Here is a 19,429-nt window from a genome sequence, read left to right as displayed (position 1 = left end):
CCCCGTGGTCTGCTGCTGCCACCGCTGCTGTCACCCCTGTGGCTCGTGTGGCTGTGGCTGGTGTGGCTGCGGTGATGGGAAGGGCTGTTGGCAGCAGAAGAGCTGTTGCCAGCAGAAGAGCTGTTGCAAGAAGCAATGTTGCTGCTAGGCGGCCAGCGGCTCGGCCCCTGCCGGGAGCTGGCTGTGGGAGGCCACCCTGCCCTGCCGGTAAGAGGGCTTCACCTCATCCACCTACGCCTTTCCCTGGGCCTCTCTGTCACCAGCTTCCCCGCTCAGACTTCCTGGGCCTCAGGCTTTGTCCTTCTGAGATCTCCCTCTGCCCACACTTGGCACCAATATGCCCCAATCGCACAGCGTGAAACAAAGATGCAACCAGAGAGCCGATGGGAAGACAGCTGGGCAAAGCCAAAGTTTACTGGGAACCTAGGAGTTTATTTGTTTGCAATGTCCTATCTTTTATAAATATCCAGGCCTGGCTTTTGGCCATCTGGGAGTTTTCTGCCTGCCTTTTCTGTTGCTCTGTCTACATCTGCTCGTTTCAATTTCCTAATAAACTGACTTGATGCACGATGACATCTCTCCATTAGTCACATGTTCTATGAGTTTCTCCGGCGGCTGCTCGGGCTCCCCCACAGTGAATCCAGGTCTGGTGTTCCTGCAGCCGCATCGCCCTGCAGCCGGCCCGGGGCTGGACCCTGTATCCACAGCCCCCTTCACTGCTGCCCTGAGGGGCCTCTGTAGTCACACTCACCGGAGGATGTTCCAGGGTGGGGTGAAGGTGGGTGGGCATTGGTGGTGGTGGGACTCTGTTTCTTGAAACTTATTTAAGAAAAAAGAAAAAATGAGCCTCAAAGAAAGGAAGAAGGCGGGTAGCCCCTACCCTGCGGTGCTGGGTGGTTTCTGGGTACACTGAGAAGCATTGGCCCTGGTGGGGAGCTTGAGCTCCGTGGAGGGTTCTGGGAGCCTCTTGTTCTTGCTAGCATCCTTGGCCGTGCCTGCGACAACTGTGTCTTTTCTCTCTGCTTCTGCTGATTTTGTGCAGCAAACTCTCGGGACAGGTCCTTGGGGAGGGAAGACATACCACTGCCCAGGTGCCAAGTGCATGGGATGATTCTCAGCAACAGGAGGGGAGCCACACTATGACGTCAGGGCCAACCCTTGTGGCCAGCCCAGCTCCAGCAGCAGGGCAGCCAAGGGGTCCTCTCCTTCAGCTTGCGCACTGCTCCCGTGTCCACGCAGAAGAGAAAGGTTGGGTGGTGAGTTCTCCTGGACCTCCCTCTACACACATGGCTACTTCAATAGCTCACTACAAGCCTTCGAGGTGAGTTGTATTAGACCCATTTCATTGCTGAAGTGACTGAGGTTGAGGCAGTTAAGAAATTCACTGAAAGAAAGGCAGCTAAATAAATCCTGATTGAATCCCAGGTTTTCCTAACACCAAACCTGACAGTCCTTTTCCTATACCAAACTGATTCTCTGAGTTTACACCAGTTTCCTTGTTCATTTATTTTCTCTCTTTTTGGTCTTCCCGTGCGCATGCATACATGTTCTGTTATCTCTCTGTTCCTCACACTGCCAGGTGGTCCTTGAACGCTGCTTCCTGAGTGACAGCTACGTTCCAGCAAGTTCCTTCTCAGCACTCAGAAGAATTTCTAGGCTGCACAAGGGCATATTCTCTGCTTATCCAGGTGACAGCTACTTAACTCATTACTAGTGGGATGTAACTGTCTACCAATGCTTAATGCTGGAAGGAAGAGGGGTCTTTTAGTCTCCAGAAGTGGTCTTGAAGTTGGTGTATTTGTTCTGGGCTCCTTGACGAGTGGCGTGGGAGGTATCCATTTACCATCCTTACATAGGAGATATGGGGCCAGGGCTGGAAGACTTTAGCTATTTTTTAAGTCCTATTTCTTGTGCCTCTTGAACCGACCTGGAGATGGCATGGGTTCAGCTTAAATCCCATCTTCCCCACTAAACCTCCCCCACCTCTAGGCTAGGAACTTACATCTCTCTGAGCTCCCATAATGCTTCTTTGTTTTTTTAGTATCAGATCATGTATTCGGTATCTTACTATTGTTACTTATAAACAGATGATGCTAGATAGATAGATAGGGACTCTCTTCATAAAACTATTTTTATAATTATGTAATTTTTAATACATCTGTCTATCTATAGATGTAAATTTTTCTGTTCTGTCCCACTGATGTATCCATCTATTCAGGCTCCAGAATGACTGACGCTCACTGTGCCAGATGCTGGGGCTGGAAGATGCTAAGCAATGGCTCCTGGGCCTGGGGTGCTTATATTCTGATGAGGGAGACAAACAAGTAAATGAGAAATACTGTGTAATGTGATAAGTACTGTGGCTGAGAGCCCTGAGGTATTATGGAAATGCATGAAGACCTAACCCAGGTTTTTTGGGGGGAAGGGGGTGGTGCCAGGGTCATAGAAAGCTCATGGAGGAAGTGACACTTGGACCAAGTCAAGAAAGGGTAAGGCAACTGCTGGGAAGAGTGTGTGTCAGGGGACATGGCAGGGATGGGATCTATTTCAGGCAGAGAAAACTATGTGTGCAAAAGTCAGAGGTGACAGGCAGCATGACCAGGGGGGACAGCCCGAGTGGGGAGTGGCTGCAGAGTTGAGGGCGTGGGTGTCACATGAGGAGATGGGACCGGAGAAGTGAGCAAAGTCCTCACGCAAGTGTGTGGACACTGTGTTCCATACTGTGAAAGATTCTTTGCTCATCTTTGTGGCCTTTCAGAATCTGGCATGTGATTCATGGTCGAGGCCTCCCTCTTGCCATGACTGTAATTGAAAATCTGCTCCCTGGGAAATGGGACCTTAGGGGCTCTGCCTTCATGCTAACCACATGTATCTTCCCTCCTGCCACAGTCTTTAACAGGAAGAAGGTGGAGCCATGTTTGTGTTTGTGGACGATTTAAATACCTAGGCAATACTAAACTGTGTCAGATGCTTGTAAAGTAAGAAGCAGGGTTGGGACTAGGGGAGGATGAGTCAAGCAAGTACAGCATCCAGCCCTGTCTTTTGGTAAAATTTTGATTTTGTTTTCATCATGGACTTTTTGTACCAATTTTAATTTTTTAAAATATTGCATTAAAAAGATCTCAGTGGCTTGAAGTTTTTGGTGCCACCTTAAATTTTCACCCCAGGCGAGTGCTTCATTCACCCTACATTAGGTCTGGCCCTGGGAAGAAGCATTATGTGGATCCAAATATTCCCCACTCACCCCACCACTGTTATTACTATGCAGATAGAAACATAGATTTTCTACACGGAGTAATATTCATATTCAAATTGTTATTCTCAGACAATGACTAGGCATCAGTGATCCCAACGACTTGTAAATAAATAGGAAAGCCATCCTAATATTAACAATGGTTTTTATTGAGTAGGTCCCAAGCTCTCTTTTCAGTGTTTATATGTATTATCACATTTACATTCCACAATAACCCTCTGCTAGAGGTATTATTCCTTTCATCAGGAAACTGAGATAAAGAAGGATCCGGTCATACCCATGGAGGTGGAGGGAGGAAGCAGGATGATCCCAGACAGCACACTCCACACCCCCCTCCCTCCTCCTGTCTACCTGTTCCCATCTGGTTTCCCATTCAAGACCCAGCTTGAGCTCTGCCTGCTTCATAAAGCTTTCCTATCTTCACTACGTAATTTGAATTAATTAGCCCCTCCTTGGAACTCTTGCAAGTCTTCAACAACCCATACTTGGAGTCAACTCTTATTTTATTGGACTATTATTTAAATCTTTTTTCCCCACAATTTACCCAATTATTTCTTCTCATATCTCTGATCAGTTGGAATTACTTAGAAGTACATTTCTTTGCATCACCCATGTGTGGCCTGGCATGTGAAATGGGTTCAACAAATATTTGTTAATGTGGTTTGCTTTGCTCAAGTGTTTATCATTCCAAGTAGGACTATAAGTAGGAAGTTAATTGATAGATGCACTGAATAGTATCCTCTATTTAGAACAGCCCCACCTAGTTATTTTTAACTGGCATGCTTATGCATTTGAACCATGCTTTAGGTAGGAATTTGTGTTACCAACTAATGGGTCACATAGTTGAATGCTCTAAGGCTTCCAATGACCTGATTGTACAGGTTGGGAGTTGGGATTGTTGTCTATCCCAACAGGATGGAGCTGAGCTGACAGTCCCATATGGGGGTTAATCTGAAGGCAGTCACCCTTTGAATGAGATCTGATCATTGTCGAATGTTATTTCCTCAAATCTCAGTAAAAGTTCAGGTGAAGCAAAGAACCCATTAGATGGTATCTGTGTAGGAGTCTAGTTTGGTCTTTGGGCGATTATAGGGATTCCCGCACTCTTTTACAATGGAAGGCATTGTTAATTAATATTTAATTAGATTAATGTTATGGTTTAGGGTCTACAGGTGATCTTGGTGTGCTCTGAGTCCTTATTTCTTTAGTCTCTGACTGTCTTTTCCCAGTTTAACCAATCATTTCCATCATCTCTTTGGCTCTGTGAAGTATCCCTAAAAGACATGCTTTTGCCACACCCACTGACATGTGTTGTTTCCTCTCGGTTAGTGTGCAGGACATTTCTGTCGTTTAAGAAGGAAAGAAGAACAGACTACTTTTTAAAAATATAAGGGTTCTTGTGGCACCTGGGTGGCTTAGTTGGTTAAGCATCTGACTCCTGATTTTGGCTCAGGTCATTCTCTCAGAGTCGTGAGATCGAGCCCCACGTCAGGCTCTGCACTGGGTGTGGAGCCTGCTTAGGATCTTAGGATACTCTCTCTCCCTCTCCCTCTGCCCCTCCTCCCAAAAGCCCCCTCTAAAAAAAAAAAAAAGAAAGAAAGAAAAAAGAAAAGAAAAGAAAAAAATGTAAGGGTTCTCCCGTTCTTTCGCTAACAGAAAATAAGGGAAACACAGTTAAATATTCAGATAAAAACAAATAATCCGATTTCCTTTAAGGACAATAAGTTACCTTAGCTGTTGCTAATCCATTCCATACTAGTTCAATTAAGAGCAGAGCCTCTGAATGACGATTTCAACTTTACCATGATTCTGTTAATATCTTATTCGTTATTTGAATATCTGGTTTGAAGGACCTTGGAGAGCAAGGGGCACCAGTGAAGAATTTCTCTATACTTTTTCACTTTGACATTCCACAAATACACTTTTAGGACATGTAATATATGCAGAAATTTACACTTTGACCTAATTGTAGGGAGGATTGGTACAAAAACAGGGGGCAATAGCAAAGTATGTAGGGAAAAGGGGTAAAGTTGACTAGGTTATTCAGCTAGAAAAAGTAGTTGGAAAGCCATATGGATAACCACAAATATTTATCAATTCCACATCCATGATGTCATGTGCACTTAGGCAGTGACTGTCCCATCTGAACTTCAACTCGACTGGTCTGGAGATTCTGACGAGTCTGGTTAGGTCTCCAGAAATGGTGAAGTGCGCCTGCCAGGGGCGTCTTGGAATGAAGACTGAGGGGCATGTTAACGAAAACCAAAGCAAACAAAGTCATTTTAAGGGAAAAGAGTCAGGCAATGGTGTTCAGTTCTATGACGATGACCCAATTACTAGAGGTCTTTTGAGTGATTAATGTCATGGACCAAGAGCAAGTGGATGTCCCTATGGACTTGGGCCTGAGGCATGTGGAAAAAAGGCAATGAGAAACATTCCCAGTGAGACATGGAGAGTCCGGGGCATGGTACCAGGTGGGGGAGGACATTCTTTCCATGGCAGCTGAGACTACAGGGCAGGATGATGTGAGTGCACACGTAGGGGGGAAGGTTGGCACTGGTAGCAGCCACAGCACAGGGCGGTGGCTGGTGACAGTGTGGGCTCAATCATGGTGGGGCTTTGGCTTTGGGACCTGCCACCCTTAGGCAGTCCCTGCAACCGGGGGCAGACACCATGTACCATCATGGCTTTTCCTGCTTGCAAGACCTCAGAGTTGTATCCCCGCCCATCCCGGGGGACCGGCCAGGGGAGAGCAGGACACTCCGCAGAGCCGCTGAGTGTGCTCCGTTCCTGAGCACGCTGACACCTCGCGAGGACCCCTAGGATCAGGGTTGTTGGGGCAGGAGGACTCTGAAGAGGGTGAGAAGACCTACACAGCACACAATGACCAGCAAAATTCAGTTAATCAGTTAATTGATAGACACATTCAACAATATTTACTGACCACTTACTAAGGGACTACGTAGCCGATGTAGTAAAACACTGTTTGTTACTGTTAATGTGATGCTATTTTCTCTATTACGATGGGGGCCACTGGGGATTGTTCTATGCCCTGCTTACCACTTGTTCCTTCCCTCTTTGCCCCCCTCTCTAGCCCACTGAGGTTATCCAGCCATCACTTTGCAAAAGCCTTTTAACTGGTCCCTGCTTTGGGGGTCTCACCTTCCCGAGTCCTGGTTCTGTGGTCAGTCACCTTCCAGAAACATGAATCCCAGGTCCCACGGATGCCACACTGGAGCAGCTTTCCCTTGCTATCCGGCTGGAAGTAGAGTGTTCCTAGGAACACTTTCATAAACCAAAGTGGCGTAAAGCTGAAGAAGCAATTACCATTAATTTACATGGAAAAATTTTTTGAGTGTTCCCAGACCTCTCAGGCTTTTCTGCAACCTTAGGACACATCTTGCTAACAGATGCACACAGTCAATGGAGAGAAAGCACAGATGCTCACAGACACAGTTCGAAGCCCTGGTGGCCGGATGCAGGGATGCTGAGGGTGGTTCCCGGGGAAGGAGCAGCGCAGCTCTATATTGTGGCTTTTATCATAAAAGTGAAAAATTCTCTTCAGATTTCTTTCCATCAGCAAAAACAGGTACTAATGTAAGTCTTTGTAAAAGCCAAGTAACCTAACAGGAACTTTCCAAAAGCCGGGATACCTATGCCCAAGGATTTCTACCCTTAACTCTACCTGTGTTCCCAGGCCTTCCCCTGGGTCCCATCCCGCAGGTACCAGCTGCAGGCCTATGGGGGGTGCTGCCTGGATCGCCCCTCACCTGTTCTCATCTCCAGTCCTTACTGAGGCTCTTATATGGGATGAAAGCCCTTCCTGTGTAGATGGTCCCTGTCACAGTTTTCCCAATTCCCCTTCTCCCATATAAACTCAGAATCAACTTCTTTCTCATATCTCTAAGAAAGTCAGTTGATCAGGGTATTCTGGTTCTGGTGCCATGTACTGGAATTCTTTTTTTTTTTTTTTGCATGCATTTCTCACCAGACTGACAGCCTGTGGATTCATCTCGTGATATCCTCACAGTGTCCTCAGAGTTACCTCCTCGTAAGACAAGGATAATTCAACAACTATTTATTAAATTGCATATCCTGCTCCCCACAAGTTGATATGATGGAAAATATTAATAGGCTTTAAAGCACAAGTTCATGAGCCCTTTTAAGCAAGAACAGAGGAATCTTGAAGGTTAGAGAATTGGGAAGAAATGTGTATGAGCTGAAGGCATGGAAGCAATGCTCGCTCATTGTTATTTCCCAGGACAGTTATTTAAACACTCTTGTTGTTCTGCCTTGACTCTGGCACAAGAAAGAAGAGCTACCAAAAATGCACAGGACATGAACACATTCCAAAAAAAAAAATATCAATCAGAAGTGAATCGGCTATTTTATACAGAGTTTTTCCTAGAACTGTGGTGACCGAAGCCAGGTAGGTGTGGGCATGATTTAAGGTCTATACATCCAAGCCACAGTGCCAAACCACTCCATTATCTTTCTTTTTCTCTCTTTTTTAAAAGGTTTTATTTATTTGTTTATTTGAGAGAGAGAGTGAGTGAGTGAGAGAGGGGGAGAGAGCATGAGTAGGGGGAAGAAGCAGAGGGAGGAGGAGAAGCAGACTCCCCACTGACGGGGAGCCTGATGCAGGACTCGATCCCAGGACTCTGGGGTCATGACCTGAGCTGAAGGAAGACGCTTAACCGACTGAGCCACCCAGGTGTCCCTCCATTATCTTTCTGCTCTGAAAAGTGGGACCTAGTTGCATTCACAAAGAAGTCATCTTTAAGACATTTTTCTTTTTTAATCCAACTATAACATACAGTGTTATATTAGTTTCAGGCGTATGGTATAGTGATTCAACAATTCCATACATTACCCAGTGCTCATACTGATGAGTGTACTCTTAACCCCGATCACCTATTTCCCCATCCCCCCACTCACCTCCCCTCTGCTAACCATCAGTTTGTTCTCTGTATTTGAGTCCGTTTTTTTGTTTGTCTCTTTTTTTATGTGTTTGTTTGCTTTGTTTCTTCAATTCCACAGGTGAGTGAAATCATACGGTATTTGTCTTTCTCTGACTGACTTATTTTACTTAACCTTATCCCCTCTAGATCCATCCATGTTGTTGCAAAAGATTTCATTCTTTCTTTATGGCTGAGTAATATTCTATTGTATGTACATACCACATCTTCTTTATCCAATCTATTGATGGACACTTGGGCTACTTCATTATCTTGGCTATTATAAATAATGCTGCCATAAACATAGGGGTGCACATATCTTTTTAAATTAGTGTTTTTGTAACTACTAGGGTAAATACCGAGTAGTGGAATTACGGAATCATATGGCAATTCTATTTTTAATTTTTTAAGGAGTGTCCATACTGTTTTCCACAGTGGCTGCATCAGCTTGCATTCCCATCAACAGTGCATGAGGATTCCTTTTTCTCCACATCTTTGTCAACACTTATTGTTTCTTGTGGTTTTGATTTTAGCCATTCTTCCAGGTATGAGGTGGTACCTCATTGTAGTTTTATTTGCATTCTCTGATGATGAGTGATGTTGAGCATCTTCGCATGTGTCTGTTGGCCATCTGTATTTCTTCTTTGGAAAATCGTCTATTCATGTTCTCTGCCCGTTTTCTAACTGGATTATTTGTTTTTTTGGGTATTGAGTTGTATAAATTCTTTATATATTTTGGACATTAACACCTTATTGGATACATCATTTGCAAGTACCTTCTCCCCTTCAGTAGGTTGTCTTTTTGTTTTGTTGATGGTTTCTTTTGCTGTGCAAAAGATTTTATTTTACTCTAGTCCCAATAGTTTAATTTTGCTTTTGTTGCCTTTGCCAAAAGAGAAATATCTGGAAAAATATTTCTATGGCTGATATCAAAGAGATTAGTGCCTATGTTTTTTTCTAGGACTTTTAGGGTTTCAGGTCTGACATTTAGGTCTTTAATTCATTTTCAGTTTACTTTTGTGTATGGTATAGAAAGTGGTCCGATTTCATTCTTTTGCATGTAACTGTCCAGTTTTCCCAACACTTTTTGTTGAGGATAATGTCTTTTTCAAATTGTATATTCTTGCCTCTTTTATTATAGACTAACTGGCCATAAAAGCATGGGTTTATTTCTGGATTCTCTATTCTGTTCTATTGATCTATGTGTTTGTTTTTGGGTCAGGCCCATATGGTTTTGATTACCACAGCTTTGTAGTATATCTTGAAATCTGGGATTGTGATACATCAAGTTTTGCTCCTTTTTTTCAAGATTGCTTTGGCTATTCAGAGTCTTTTATGGTTCTGTAGAAATTTTAGGATTATTTGTTCTAGTTCTGTGAAAAATGCTGTGGTATTTTGATAGGGATTGCATTGAATCTGTTGATTGCTTTGGGTAGTATGAACATTTTAACAATGTTGGCTCTTCCAATTCTGAACATGGACTATCTTTCCATTTGCTTGTGTCATCTTCAATTTCTTTCACCAAAGTTTTATAGTTTTCAGAGTACAGGTCTTCCTTGGTTAAATTTTAAGACTTCTTTAACAGTAACTAAAGGGCGCCTGGGTGGCTCAGTTGGTTAAGCGACTGTCTTCGGCTCAGGTCATGATCTTGGAGTCCCAGGATCGAGTCCCGCATCAGGCTCCCTGCTCGGCAAGGAGCCTGCTTCTCCCTCTAACCCTCCGCCCTCTCATGTACTCTCTCTCTCTCTCATTCTCGCTCTCTCAAATAAATAAATAAATCTTAAAAAAAAAAAACAAAAAAAACCCAGTAACTAAAAAGTAACAAGAAGAGAGCCCTGTGTTAAAGACCGGGATTATAACATTATTCCAAACTCCTTCAACTCAGGGTCACGCAGGGGGCTGACAGGACACCTGGGCTTGCCTCATTTGTGTGCCACTTAGACTGTCCTAGGATGGCCAATAAGAGCACTTTCATATTCTACAACAGTCAGTGGAACCTGACCGGCAGACTGCACTGATTGCCTTCCCTATTTACCCTTAACAGGAAAGAGTGATCTGAATAAGAATGACTAATTAGAAGCCAGCATTTCAAGTAAGCATTCCATGGCGGACTGGTCCATGATCACTAGGGATTGAGCAACTGCTGGAAATATGCCTTTAGGTTTGTCTTTCTTTTTCTTTTTTAAGATTTTATTTATTTGAGAGAGAGAGAAAGAGCAAGAGCAAGAGTGGGGGGAAGGGGCAGAAGGAGAGGGAGAAGCTGAGCAGGGAGCCTGACGTGGGGCTCAATCCCACGACCCCAGGATCATGACCTGAGCCGAAGGCAGGTGCTTAACTGACTGAGCCACCCAGGCGCCCTAGCTTTGTCTTTCTGTTTAAACAGGCTGATGATAGCAGAAGCCTCCTCGAGTTTGGCACATGGCTTGAGAATGTCGTGCTCAGGATGCGCTTCTATCTTCTGGCAGAGCGCTAAGGGCACTCTGTAATAACCCCTGAAAGCGCTGGGTCCCTTCTCCTCTGAATCAGAGTCTCCTCCTACCTGATGTTACAGGATGAAGAAACACCCAAGGAACTCTGCCTTGGGACAATGAAACAGTGTGACCCGGGATCACCTTTCCCTTTGATTCTCAAAATCTTCTCTTCTGCCTAAAGGGATGCTTCGCCACTTAGTAAATGCTTATAAATGGTGTAGGAATGAAAATATCTCGTCCTGGGCTGATACGACCAAGAAATGTAAAAGCACCCAAGGGAAATTCTGACCCATTCAGATGTCTACCAAAAAACCTCCAACCCCGCCCCCTCCCGAAAACAAACAAAAATGGGATTTCATAGTTACTTCCTGTCCTATTTTTAAAATGACCTTAAGAAGACAAGTAAAAGATAAATTTAGCAAAGTTTACAAGTCAGAGGACCCACTGAGGAAGTGCACAAAAGGCCATGTGAGATTCAACTGTGGATGTTTGCATCAACAACGACAGGGAAGTGGCCTCGAGTCCTGAGTCAGTGCTCTCCCTGCAGGGTTGGTACATAAGGGGCTCCCCCCGCGGACGGCGGTACCAGACCTCCCTCGCCTCCCGAGTCTCCCTCCTCGCTACTCCCTCCTGAGTCCTCTCTCCTGACACCATGGGCTGCTGTGGCTGCGGAAGTTGTGGCGGCTGCGGGGGCTATGGTGGCGGCTGCGGCAGCTACACCACCTGCAGGTGCTACCGGGTGGGCTGTTGCTCGGCCTGCTGCCCCTGCTGCTGCGGCTGCTGTGGGGGCTGCTGCAGTACCCCCGTGGTCTGCTGCTGCCACCGCTGCTGTCACCCCTGTGGCTCGTGTGGCTGCGGCTCGCATGGCTGCTGCGGTGGGAAGGGCTATTGCCAGCAGAAGAGCTGTTGCCAACAGAAGAGCTGTTGCAAGAAGCAATGTTGCTGCTAGGCGGCCAGGGTGCAGGTGCTGCCTGGGGCATCTGCTTGCTCCCATCGCTAAGGCTCCCCTCCGTCCCATCTGTCTGCTCCCGCTGTCTCCCTGTCACCTGAACTTCGTGGCATTTTCTCTTTGGTTAAGTATCTCATACTCGGACCTGTCCGTGAGCCTTCACGGTCTGAGAGCGCGAGCAAGAACATCTTGTACAAGGACATCGGGGGGGGGGGGGGGGGGGGGAGATGGAGACCATATTGATTATTCCTCTGTGGCTCTGCCGGCTTCGCGCTTGGCGGATGCTGGCAGTTGGGCTGACCCTGGCAGACGCCAGCCTGGCACCTGCCCAGGGAGTAGTTTTGGGGGGCAGACTCCCCAGCGTGTCCCCCTCTGCTGCTCCCTGGTTACTGGCCCTGCTGTGAGAGCTTTATGGCTTGGGCTCTGTGTTGGGACCTTGCTTGCATGTCTTCTCTGTTTGCTTTGGGTGGCTCACGACTTCACACCTCAAAAGTGTCTGAACCAAAAGGTGTAAGCCCTTCCCAATGCCTGAAGAGCAGCCCACAGCAGCCCCAAGCTCAGACCAGTAGGATCATTTTACTCTGTGTTCAGTGCTTTTGCCTGTCTCTGGGCAGAAGTGTCTGCCTTTCCTGTTTCTAAGCACAAGGGATTCCTGATTTCTCAGCTGCGGCTTTGTATTTCTAGATACAACACTAATAATGTCTAATAAACTATACTAGGTCATCCTTGAAATACTGACTCCCAAAAACTTCTCATTTGGTGGTTACCTCTCAGGGAGGATGAGCGGGAGGTGTTGAGCAGGGAAGAAAGAGCCCCGCTGGGGTTGCCTACATTTACTATGAACACCAACTACTTCTGGAATGGATGGCCTACGGTAAATTTTTCAGTATTTTATCTCTTTCGAATCTATATTGTAACTTTTGAAAAAAACTCAGTTTTTTCAAGAAGGTCTTAAGTAAACTGACAATAATGGCTAAGCACACACAGGGAGCTTGAAAAAATCTCCTTTAGGCATCAGGATGCCTATCACGGCCATCCACGTGTATTCCTTCCAAGGCAAAATAATTTCCTGAAAATACAGATTTTATATACAATTTAAATTTGACTTGGGAGTGGCATCTTTTTGACAAGCAAATTTCCTCATTTGAATTTAAAATTCGGGTTTAGCCACAAAAGATTAATTCCCACAGATTTTTAGCCAACTCAGGTCTGCCTACAACCTAAATATTCCCTTACGGGAAAACATAATACCGCTCCTCAATTAGAAGTTTATTTTCACATTAAATGTACACAAATCAGCTTTTGGAGTTATGAAGCTTTGACGTGAACTCTGCCATCCCATTTGCAAAAGGGATTTTCCGTAGAGGATATCATACACACCGCCACCATCAGTTTGTGTGAAATAAGCTTGGATAGAGATAACAAGGAAGTTTGGCCTTCAAGATCTCTTGAGCAGTTTTTTTTCCAGTCCCCACTAGCTACTTTTGAAAAATGAATAGCAACCTGTTGGCGTGGGCATGGAAAAGCTGTCCCTTTTCTACAATATTGGTGAGAATGCTAAGTGGTACTATTTCTAGAGACAGCAATTTAGCAATCCGCATGTTTTTTGTTTTTTGGTTTTTTTTAAGCACATGCCTTTCAACTCAGAAATTTCACATCTTGGACAAAGACATACTATTGGCAAGGCTATTCATTGCAGTGTAGTTAAAGACCAGGAAAAAAACCTAAATGTCTGCCATTGAGGTCACATTAAATGTTATATCTATACATCAGAATACTGCACAGCTGTCAAAAAGAGCAAGATTCTGGGGCACCTGGGTGGCTCAGTCAGCTAAACATCTGCCTTTGGCTCAGGTCATAATCCCAGGGTCCTGGGATGGAGCCCCACGTCAGGCTCCCTGCTCAGCTGGGAGCCTGCTTCTCCCTCTCCTCCCTGCTCGTGCTTTCTCTCTCACTATCTCTGTCAGTCTCTCTCTCAAATAAATAAATAAAATCTTTCAAAAAAAAAAAAAAAGAGTGAGATCCCATGGCACGTGGGTGGTTAAGCATCTGCCTTCATCTTCGGTCATGATCTCTAGGTCCTGGGATCCAGACCCACATCATCAGGCTCCCTGCTCTCTCTCTCTCTCTCTCTCTCTCTCTCACAAATGAATAAATAAAATCTTAAAAAAAAGGGGGGGGGAGATCCTTGTGAATTTAGAAGGGCTTTAGAAGGGATGACTTGAGAGCTCAACAAGATCGTTTATGTGAATAGAAACTTACCCAAAATATTATAACATGCAGTCAAGGGAAAGGTGTTAACAGCAAGGTGTGCATGAGTGGGGTAGCCATGGGGGAACAAAATGGATTAGGGAGATTTTAGAAAGAAAGACTTAACTGATGGAAATCCCACGGGCTTTTAGACGGTGCAAGCACCACCAAGCATTATAGTGTTCCTGTGACATCAGCTCCTCCGAGAAGTATTAATGCTCCGGGGAGTGTTCATACCCAAGGAGAGAGGTGCTCTGAACTCTTCTACTTCAGGGGACTCACTGTGTCTCTTCAATTACCCACAACAGGCCTGGACCTGAGGCGGAGGGAATCCGGGCAAAATCGTGGCCCTGATAGAGTCAGCAGCTGCCTTCATTGCTGTGCGGGACACAGGAGTCTGACTTCCAACTGGCCAAAGTATTTGATGTGTCGGGCTTTGGGGTGAAAGTAAAGCAATTTGGGAAACAATCAGGAAATTCTTATAATTAAGTTAGGTCAATCTATAAGTTTTATTAAATAATCCACCCCAAGCTTGTTCTCTGCAGGTTTTCAAATTCCTGGAGGTCCTAAAGATGTTCTTGAGTCGGGGAATTAGACCTACACTGTCCCTCAGGTATCTAAGAAAACACACCCAGGTGAAGGAACTTGTCCCCAAACACATTCCCAACAGAAGTGAGGATCGTTCCACTCTCCACTGGTAAGAGCACTTTGCCAAACATGTGGGGAGATGCCACCCAGAGACATGAAATGCTGCCCTCACTTCTTCCCTGTGTCCACCTGCTCTGACTTCAGATCTTGGAAACTGACATGAAACATTCGGAGAGAAAAATAGAGGAAACGGAGTGGTAACTCCCTCCTTCTTTCAAAATATTTTTTTCTGAATTTAAAATAATGTAAACTCATTATAAACAACTTCAAAATACAGAAAATTCTAAGGGCGAAAGTTAACATTGCTTATGGTAACCACTTCTACCATTCAGTTATATTTCTTTCCATTGTTTTCCTATGCTTTTTTTCCCCCAATATTTTTATTTTGGAGAATTGCAAACCTACAGGAAAGTTGTGAGAATACTGTAATAAGATCCTGTATGCCACTCATTTAAGTTCACCAATGGTGAACATTTTGCCAGAATTTTAGTTTTCTCTTTCCCTTTCATTTGAGAATAAGTTTCAAATATGAAACTTCACCCTTAAAAATATTAGCATGTATTTCCCAAAAGGGATCTTCTGCAAAACTACCACACAATTTTCACACTTAAGAAACTTAACAGTGATACATGCTACTATGTAATATACAGATCATCTTCAATTTCTCTATCCCAAGAATGCCTTGTAATTTATATTGACATTTGTAGTAATTTTTCAACCTGGCTCCAACCAAAGATGTATTTTAAGTTGTCTTTCATCTAGAGTGGTCCTCCAACATTTTATTTTTGTCCTGGCAAGTTGTTGTTGCAAAATCACCCGCAGAATGAATTTGTTTGTTCCCTCATGATCACATTCAGGTTAAACATATTTGCAGGAATACTACACAGGTGATTTTTTTTCCCCCTCAGAACATGGCATTGAGAAGTATGTGATGTTGGGTTGCCTGGGTGGCTCAGTCGTTAAGCGTCTGCCTTCGGCTCAGGTCGTGATCCCAGGGTCCTGGGATCGAGCCCCGCATCGGGCTCACTGCTCCGAGGTAAGCCTGCTTTTCCCTCTCCCACTCCCCCTGCTTGTGTTCCCTCTCTCGCTGGGTCTCTCTCTGTCAAATAAATAAATAAAATCTTTAAAAAAAAAAAAAAGAAGAAGAAGTATGTGATGTCAGTTTATCCCTTACTGGTGATGTTAAATTTGATCAGCTAATTAATATGATGTCCACCACATTTTGTCATTGTTAATCTACTCTTTCCCTTTTAATAACCATGGTGTTATTTTCTGTGGATTTATATAACAAAATGAAGAGTATTACAAATACATAGGTTTTATTCTGATTTTTGACTTGCCATTTAATTGTATATAATTGCCCTTATATTAAATATTGGCTTTTTAGAAACTGTTTTTAATGACCACATAATAGCCAATTTTGGGAAATAATTTCCTCATATTCACCACTAAGCAATTGGACATTTAGCTAACCATTTGGAAATATAAACTTGGATACCAACAACAAAAGAAAAAAATGATTTTTTTCCTTATTTTGAAAGTTGTGTAGATTTACAGTTTTTAAAAATATTATGGAGAGGCCCCATGTATTCTTATTCTAGCTTCTGTCAATGGTAACATCATGCATAACTATAGTATAACAGTGATTTTTTTTTTTTAAGTAAAAACTTCACGTCACACCAAATTGCCATAAATTCCAGATGGAGCTTTTTATATTTCAATACTTATACTTTATATTGAAGTATAAAAATTAAAACCATGCTGTAGTACAAAAACTATAGAAGAATAGTTTTGTATTCCTAGAATGGTGGAAGGTCTTGCTTACTATGGCACTAAGACCAAAACTCATAAGAAAAAAAAACGAATACGTAGAATTTATAAAACATTTAAACATCTGCCAACAACTCAACATGAACAAAGTCTCATTTTTTTTAAACTAGGAAAACATATATGCTTATCTGACAGACAAAAGATAAATATATTCATATGTAAGGAGCTCTTACAAATCCACATGGAAAAAAATGTACAAAGGACAGAATCAGGCATTTAAAAAAAATAAAAACACAAACCAGGGCTCCTTGAAAAATGGGTGATTCCTGGTTTGGGTCATAAAATGCACAAGTTGAGCCCCGAAAGTCTTGTCACTCTGGAAAACAGGAAGCTACAAAGTGTAATGGAATCACATTGAGGGAACAATTTAAGCATCAAAAAGAATAATAACTGCAATGTACTGAAACACATTAGATATTTTTAAATACATGAGTTCAAAATAATACCAACAAATAAAAAATAAACCTCATCAGTCATCTTTGGAAGATGCCAGAAAATTAACACATTATTTTGAAACCGGTTTTTAAAAATGGTGGGGCAGAGAATCAGGCATTTATCCTGCCTTTCCTCTATAAAATGTACCTCAGCGTAACCAAAGAGTTGAGAAGAGGACATTTGTCTCTGCAGACGGAGTCCTGGTAACAAAGAGGAAGGAAAATGCAGCCCTAATGAATTCATGGATGTCAGTAGTGACTAACCATGCATGCCGATATCACACAGGGTGAGACAAATAGAGCGTGTGCCTCTTGATGGAAGACTTCAACACCACCTGTGAAGCAAGTTTGTCCAAAACTGGATACAGAATCCTAGCAGGCCACTAGATGGGATTACTGGAAATCTAGAGAGTTAAATTGATTCCATGGGGATGCAGTCTTCCAACTCCAGAACTCAGCCTTGGAAAACTAACCAACTCTACAGTAAAGACAAATTGCAAGGACACAGAGAGGGCTGCAGGGGAAATGCAGGTTAGAATAGACCATAGAGGCTCCAACCAGGTCTAGGGATACATGAGTCTTCTTAGAACCCTAACTAGATAACTGTTTTTTAAAGTAAGATATTTGGGGAAATTTGAGCATAACTAATTACTAAGAGATATTAATTAAAAATTATTCTTAGGGGCCCCTGGGTGGCTCTGTCGGTTAAGTGTCCCACTCTTGATTTCAGCTCAGGTCATGATCTCAGAGTTGTGATATCGAGCCCCACATCAGGCTCCGCACTGGGCGCAGAGTCTGCTTGGGGTTCTCTTTCCCTCTCCCTCTGCCCCTCCCCCACCTCCGCTCATTCTCTCTCTCTCTCTCTCTCTAAAAAAGAAGCATTCTTAACTGTTAGGCATGACGATGGTATTGTGGTTATACTTTAATTCTTACAAAATTTGCTTCAAAATAATTGGCTATGAATTAATCATTGTTGAAGCTAGGTCCATAGGAGTTCATGATACATGTTTAAAATTGGGTTCTGGGGCACCTGGGTGGCTCAGTCGTTAAGCGTCTGCCTTTGGCTCAGGTCATGGTCCCAGGGTCCTGGGATCGAGCCCCACATCAGGCTCACTGCTCAGTGGGAAGCCTGCTTCTCCCTCTCCCACTCCCCCTGCTTGTGTTCCCTCTCTCGCTGTCTTTCTCTGTCAAATAAATAAATAAAATCTTAAAAAAAAAAAAGTTGGGTTCTGTTTTGGTTTTTGGTTTTTTTTACAGTGAACTTCACTAATTAGAAAAACATTAATTTTCTCATCTGCTGTATTAACAAAACATTGTATTAATCATATCTAGTGTTGGTTGCAGAGCATAAAGAAACCGTCATACACAGTGGCTGGGAGTAACTGATCAACATTTTATAGAGAGCAATTTTGTAACTTTTACCAGCAAAACATGGATAACCTTTGATCTAGTCATTCCACCTTTAAGGGTTTGCTCCAAGGAAATAATCAGGAGCGAGAAAAGTTGTAATGTATAGCTAACATTTATTGAACTCTTATTTTGTGCCAGGCACTGACTCATTTAATCTGCATAATAACCGTTTGGATTCAGTATATTATTTTTTTAAAGATTTATTTTATTTATTTGAGAGAGAGGGAGAGAAAGAGCACCTGCAAGCAGAGGAGGGAGGGGAGGAGAGGGAGACAAGAAGGATAACAGGGGATCTGCCCCAGCCTTTTGCTGGAATTCAGTTCCACAGGCAGCTGTGCTGCCCTGTGCACTCTCTCGCTCAGCTTGTCCTGAGAGATCCCTAGGGTTCCAGATCACACACCCAGGCACAGCTGCTCCTACTCACCCCACCCCCACCCACATCACCAGGGAGCCCCTCCACTGCCACCAACTGGCTCTCAGGGATCCCTGCTCTGCTGGGCTGAGGGCAGAGTGCCCTGTTGGTGTCCAGGGTTCTTACAACCACTGGGCCCACTCCCCTCGTCCCTCTTCATCCCAAGGGTGGAGCAGAGTCTTCCTTTAATTCCCCATGACCTTTCAAGGCCTCAGATTGTAACTATTGACAAGTCTCTACAGGTTCAAGGACAACAGGGAGTGATTTAAAACCACAACCAGATACAAGCCGTGCTCTTCACCCCGTGTGCCTCTCCACACCTCCTTCCACCTTGCTGCCTACCCCTACTCTTCCTGCAGGACGCCCTCCAGCATCTTTGCTCCCTTTGGAGTCACAAACCACAATTAAACTCCATTGAAAGAAGAAAGAGTCACCCCATGTCCTATTCTTAAATTTCCCCGGGCTGGCTCAGGTGGTGGAAGGTGGGAGTATCTGCTCCCTTCAGGGTAAATTCCACTTTAGTCCCACCCACACAGATGGGGTCTGCCCCCTGCCCCCAACTTCACAGTAGGACAATTACCTAAGAACTCAATTAACCAACAGCCCTACCTCCTGATGCTTGGAATATTTAATTTCAAGCATCACGTGGGATGTGGCCTAGGAATATTCCACGTCTGCTGAAAAGTGCCAAACTCTGTCCTATTCATTTTCATACTCCCTCCTTCACTGAGGGTTAAAATTGAGCTGGGACGTCTTTCCTAGAGACTCAAAGCCAGCGCTCCAGACCATCTGTGACCATTGCCTTGAACGAGAG

The 19,429-nt window shown here is 44.0% G+C and overlaps 1 protein-coding gene across 1 annotated transcript; it reads left to right on the top strand.

Moving 5' to 3' along the window:
• Positions 1-11,282: 11,282 nt before the first annotated feature.
• On the top strand, positions 11,283-11,631 carry LOC123324316 (small cysteine and glycine repeat-containing protein 5-like). Its single transcript, XM_044913443.1, has one exon. The coding sequence runs from the start codon at positions 11,335-11,337 to the stop codon at positions 11,629-11,631; it is 297 nt and encodes a 98-aa protein (XP_044769378.1). The 5' UTR covers positions 11,283-11,334.
• Positions 11,632-19,429: the final 7,798 nt, after the last annotated feature.

Source organism: Neomonachus schauinslandi, chromosome 3 (genome assembly GCF_002201575.2).
Source record: "Neomonachus schauinslandi chromosome 3, ASM220157v2, whole genome shotgun sequence".
Lineage (NCBI taxonomy): Eukaryota > Metazoa > Chordata > Mammalia > Carnivora > Phocidae > Neomonachus > Neomonachus schauinslandi.
The sequence above is the reverse complement of the archived record's forward strand: the minus strand, read 5'-3'. Positions and strand labels throughout refer to the sequence as shown.

Excerpts from the sequence above, each read along its gene's own strand:
- LOC123324316 (XM_044913443.1), top strand. The coding sequence starts at position 11,335 with ATGGGCTGCTGTGGCTGCGGAAGTTGTGGCGGCTGCGGGGGCTATGGT.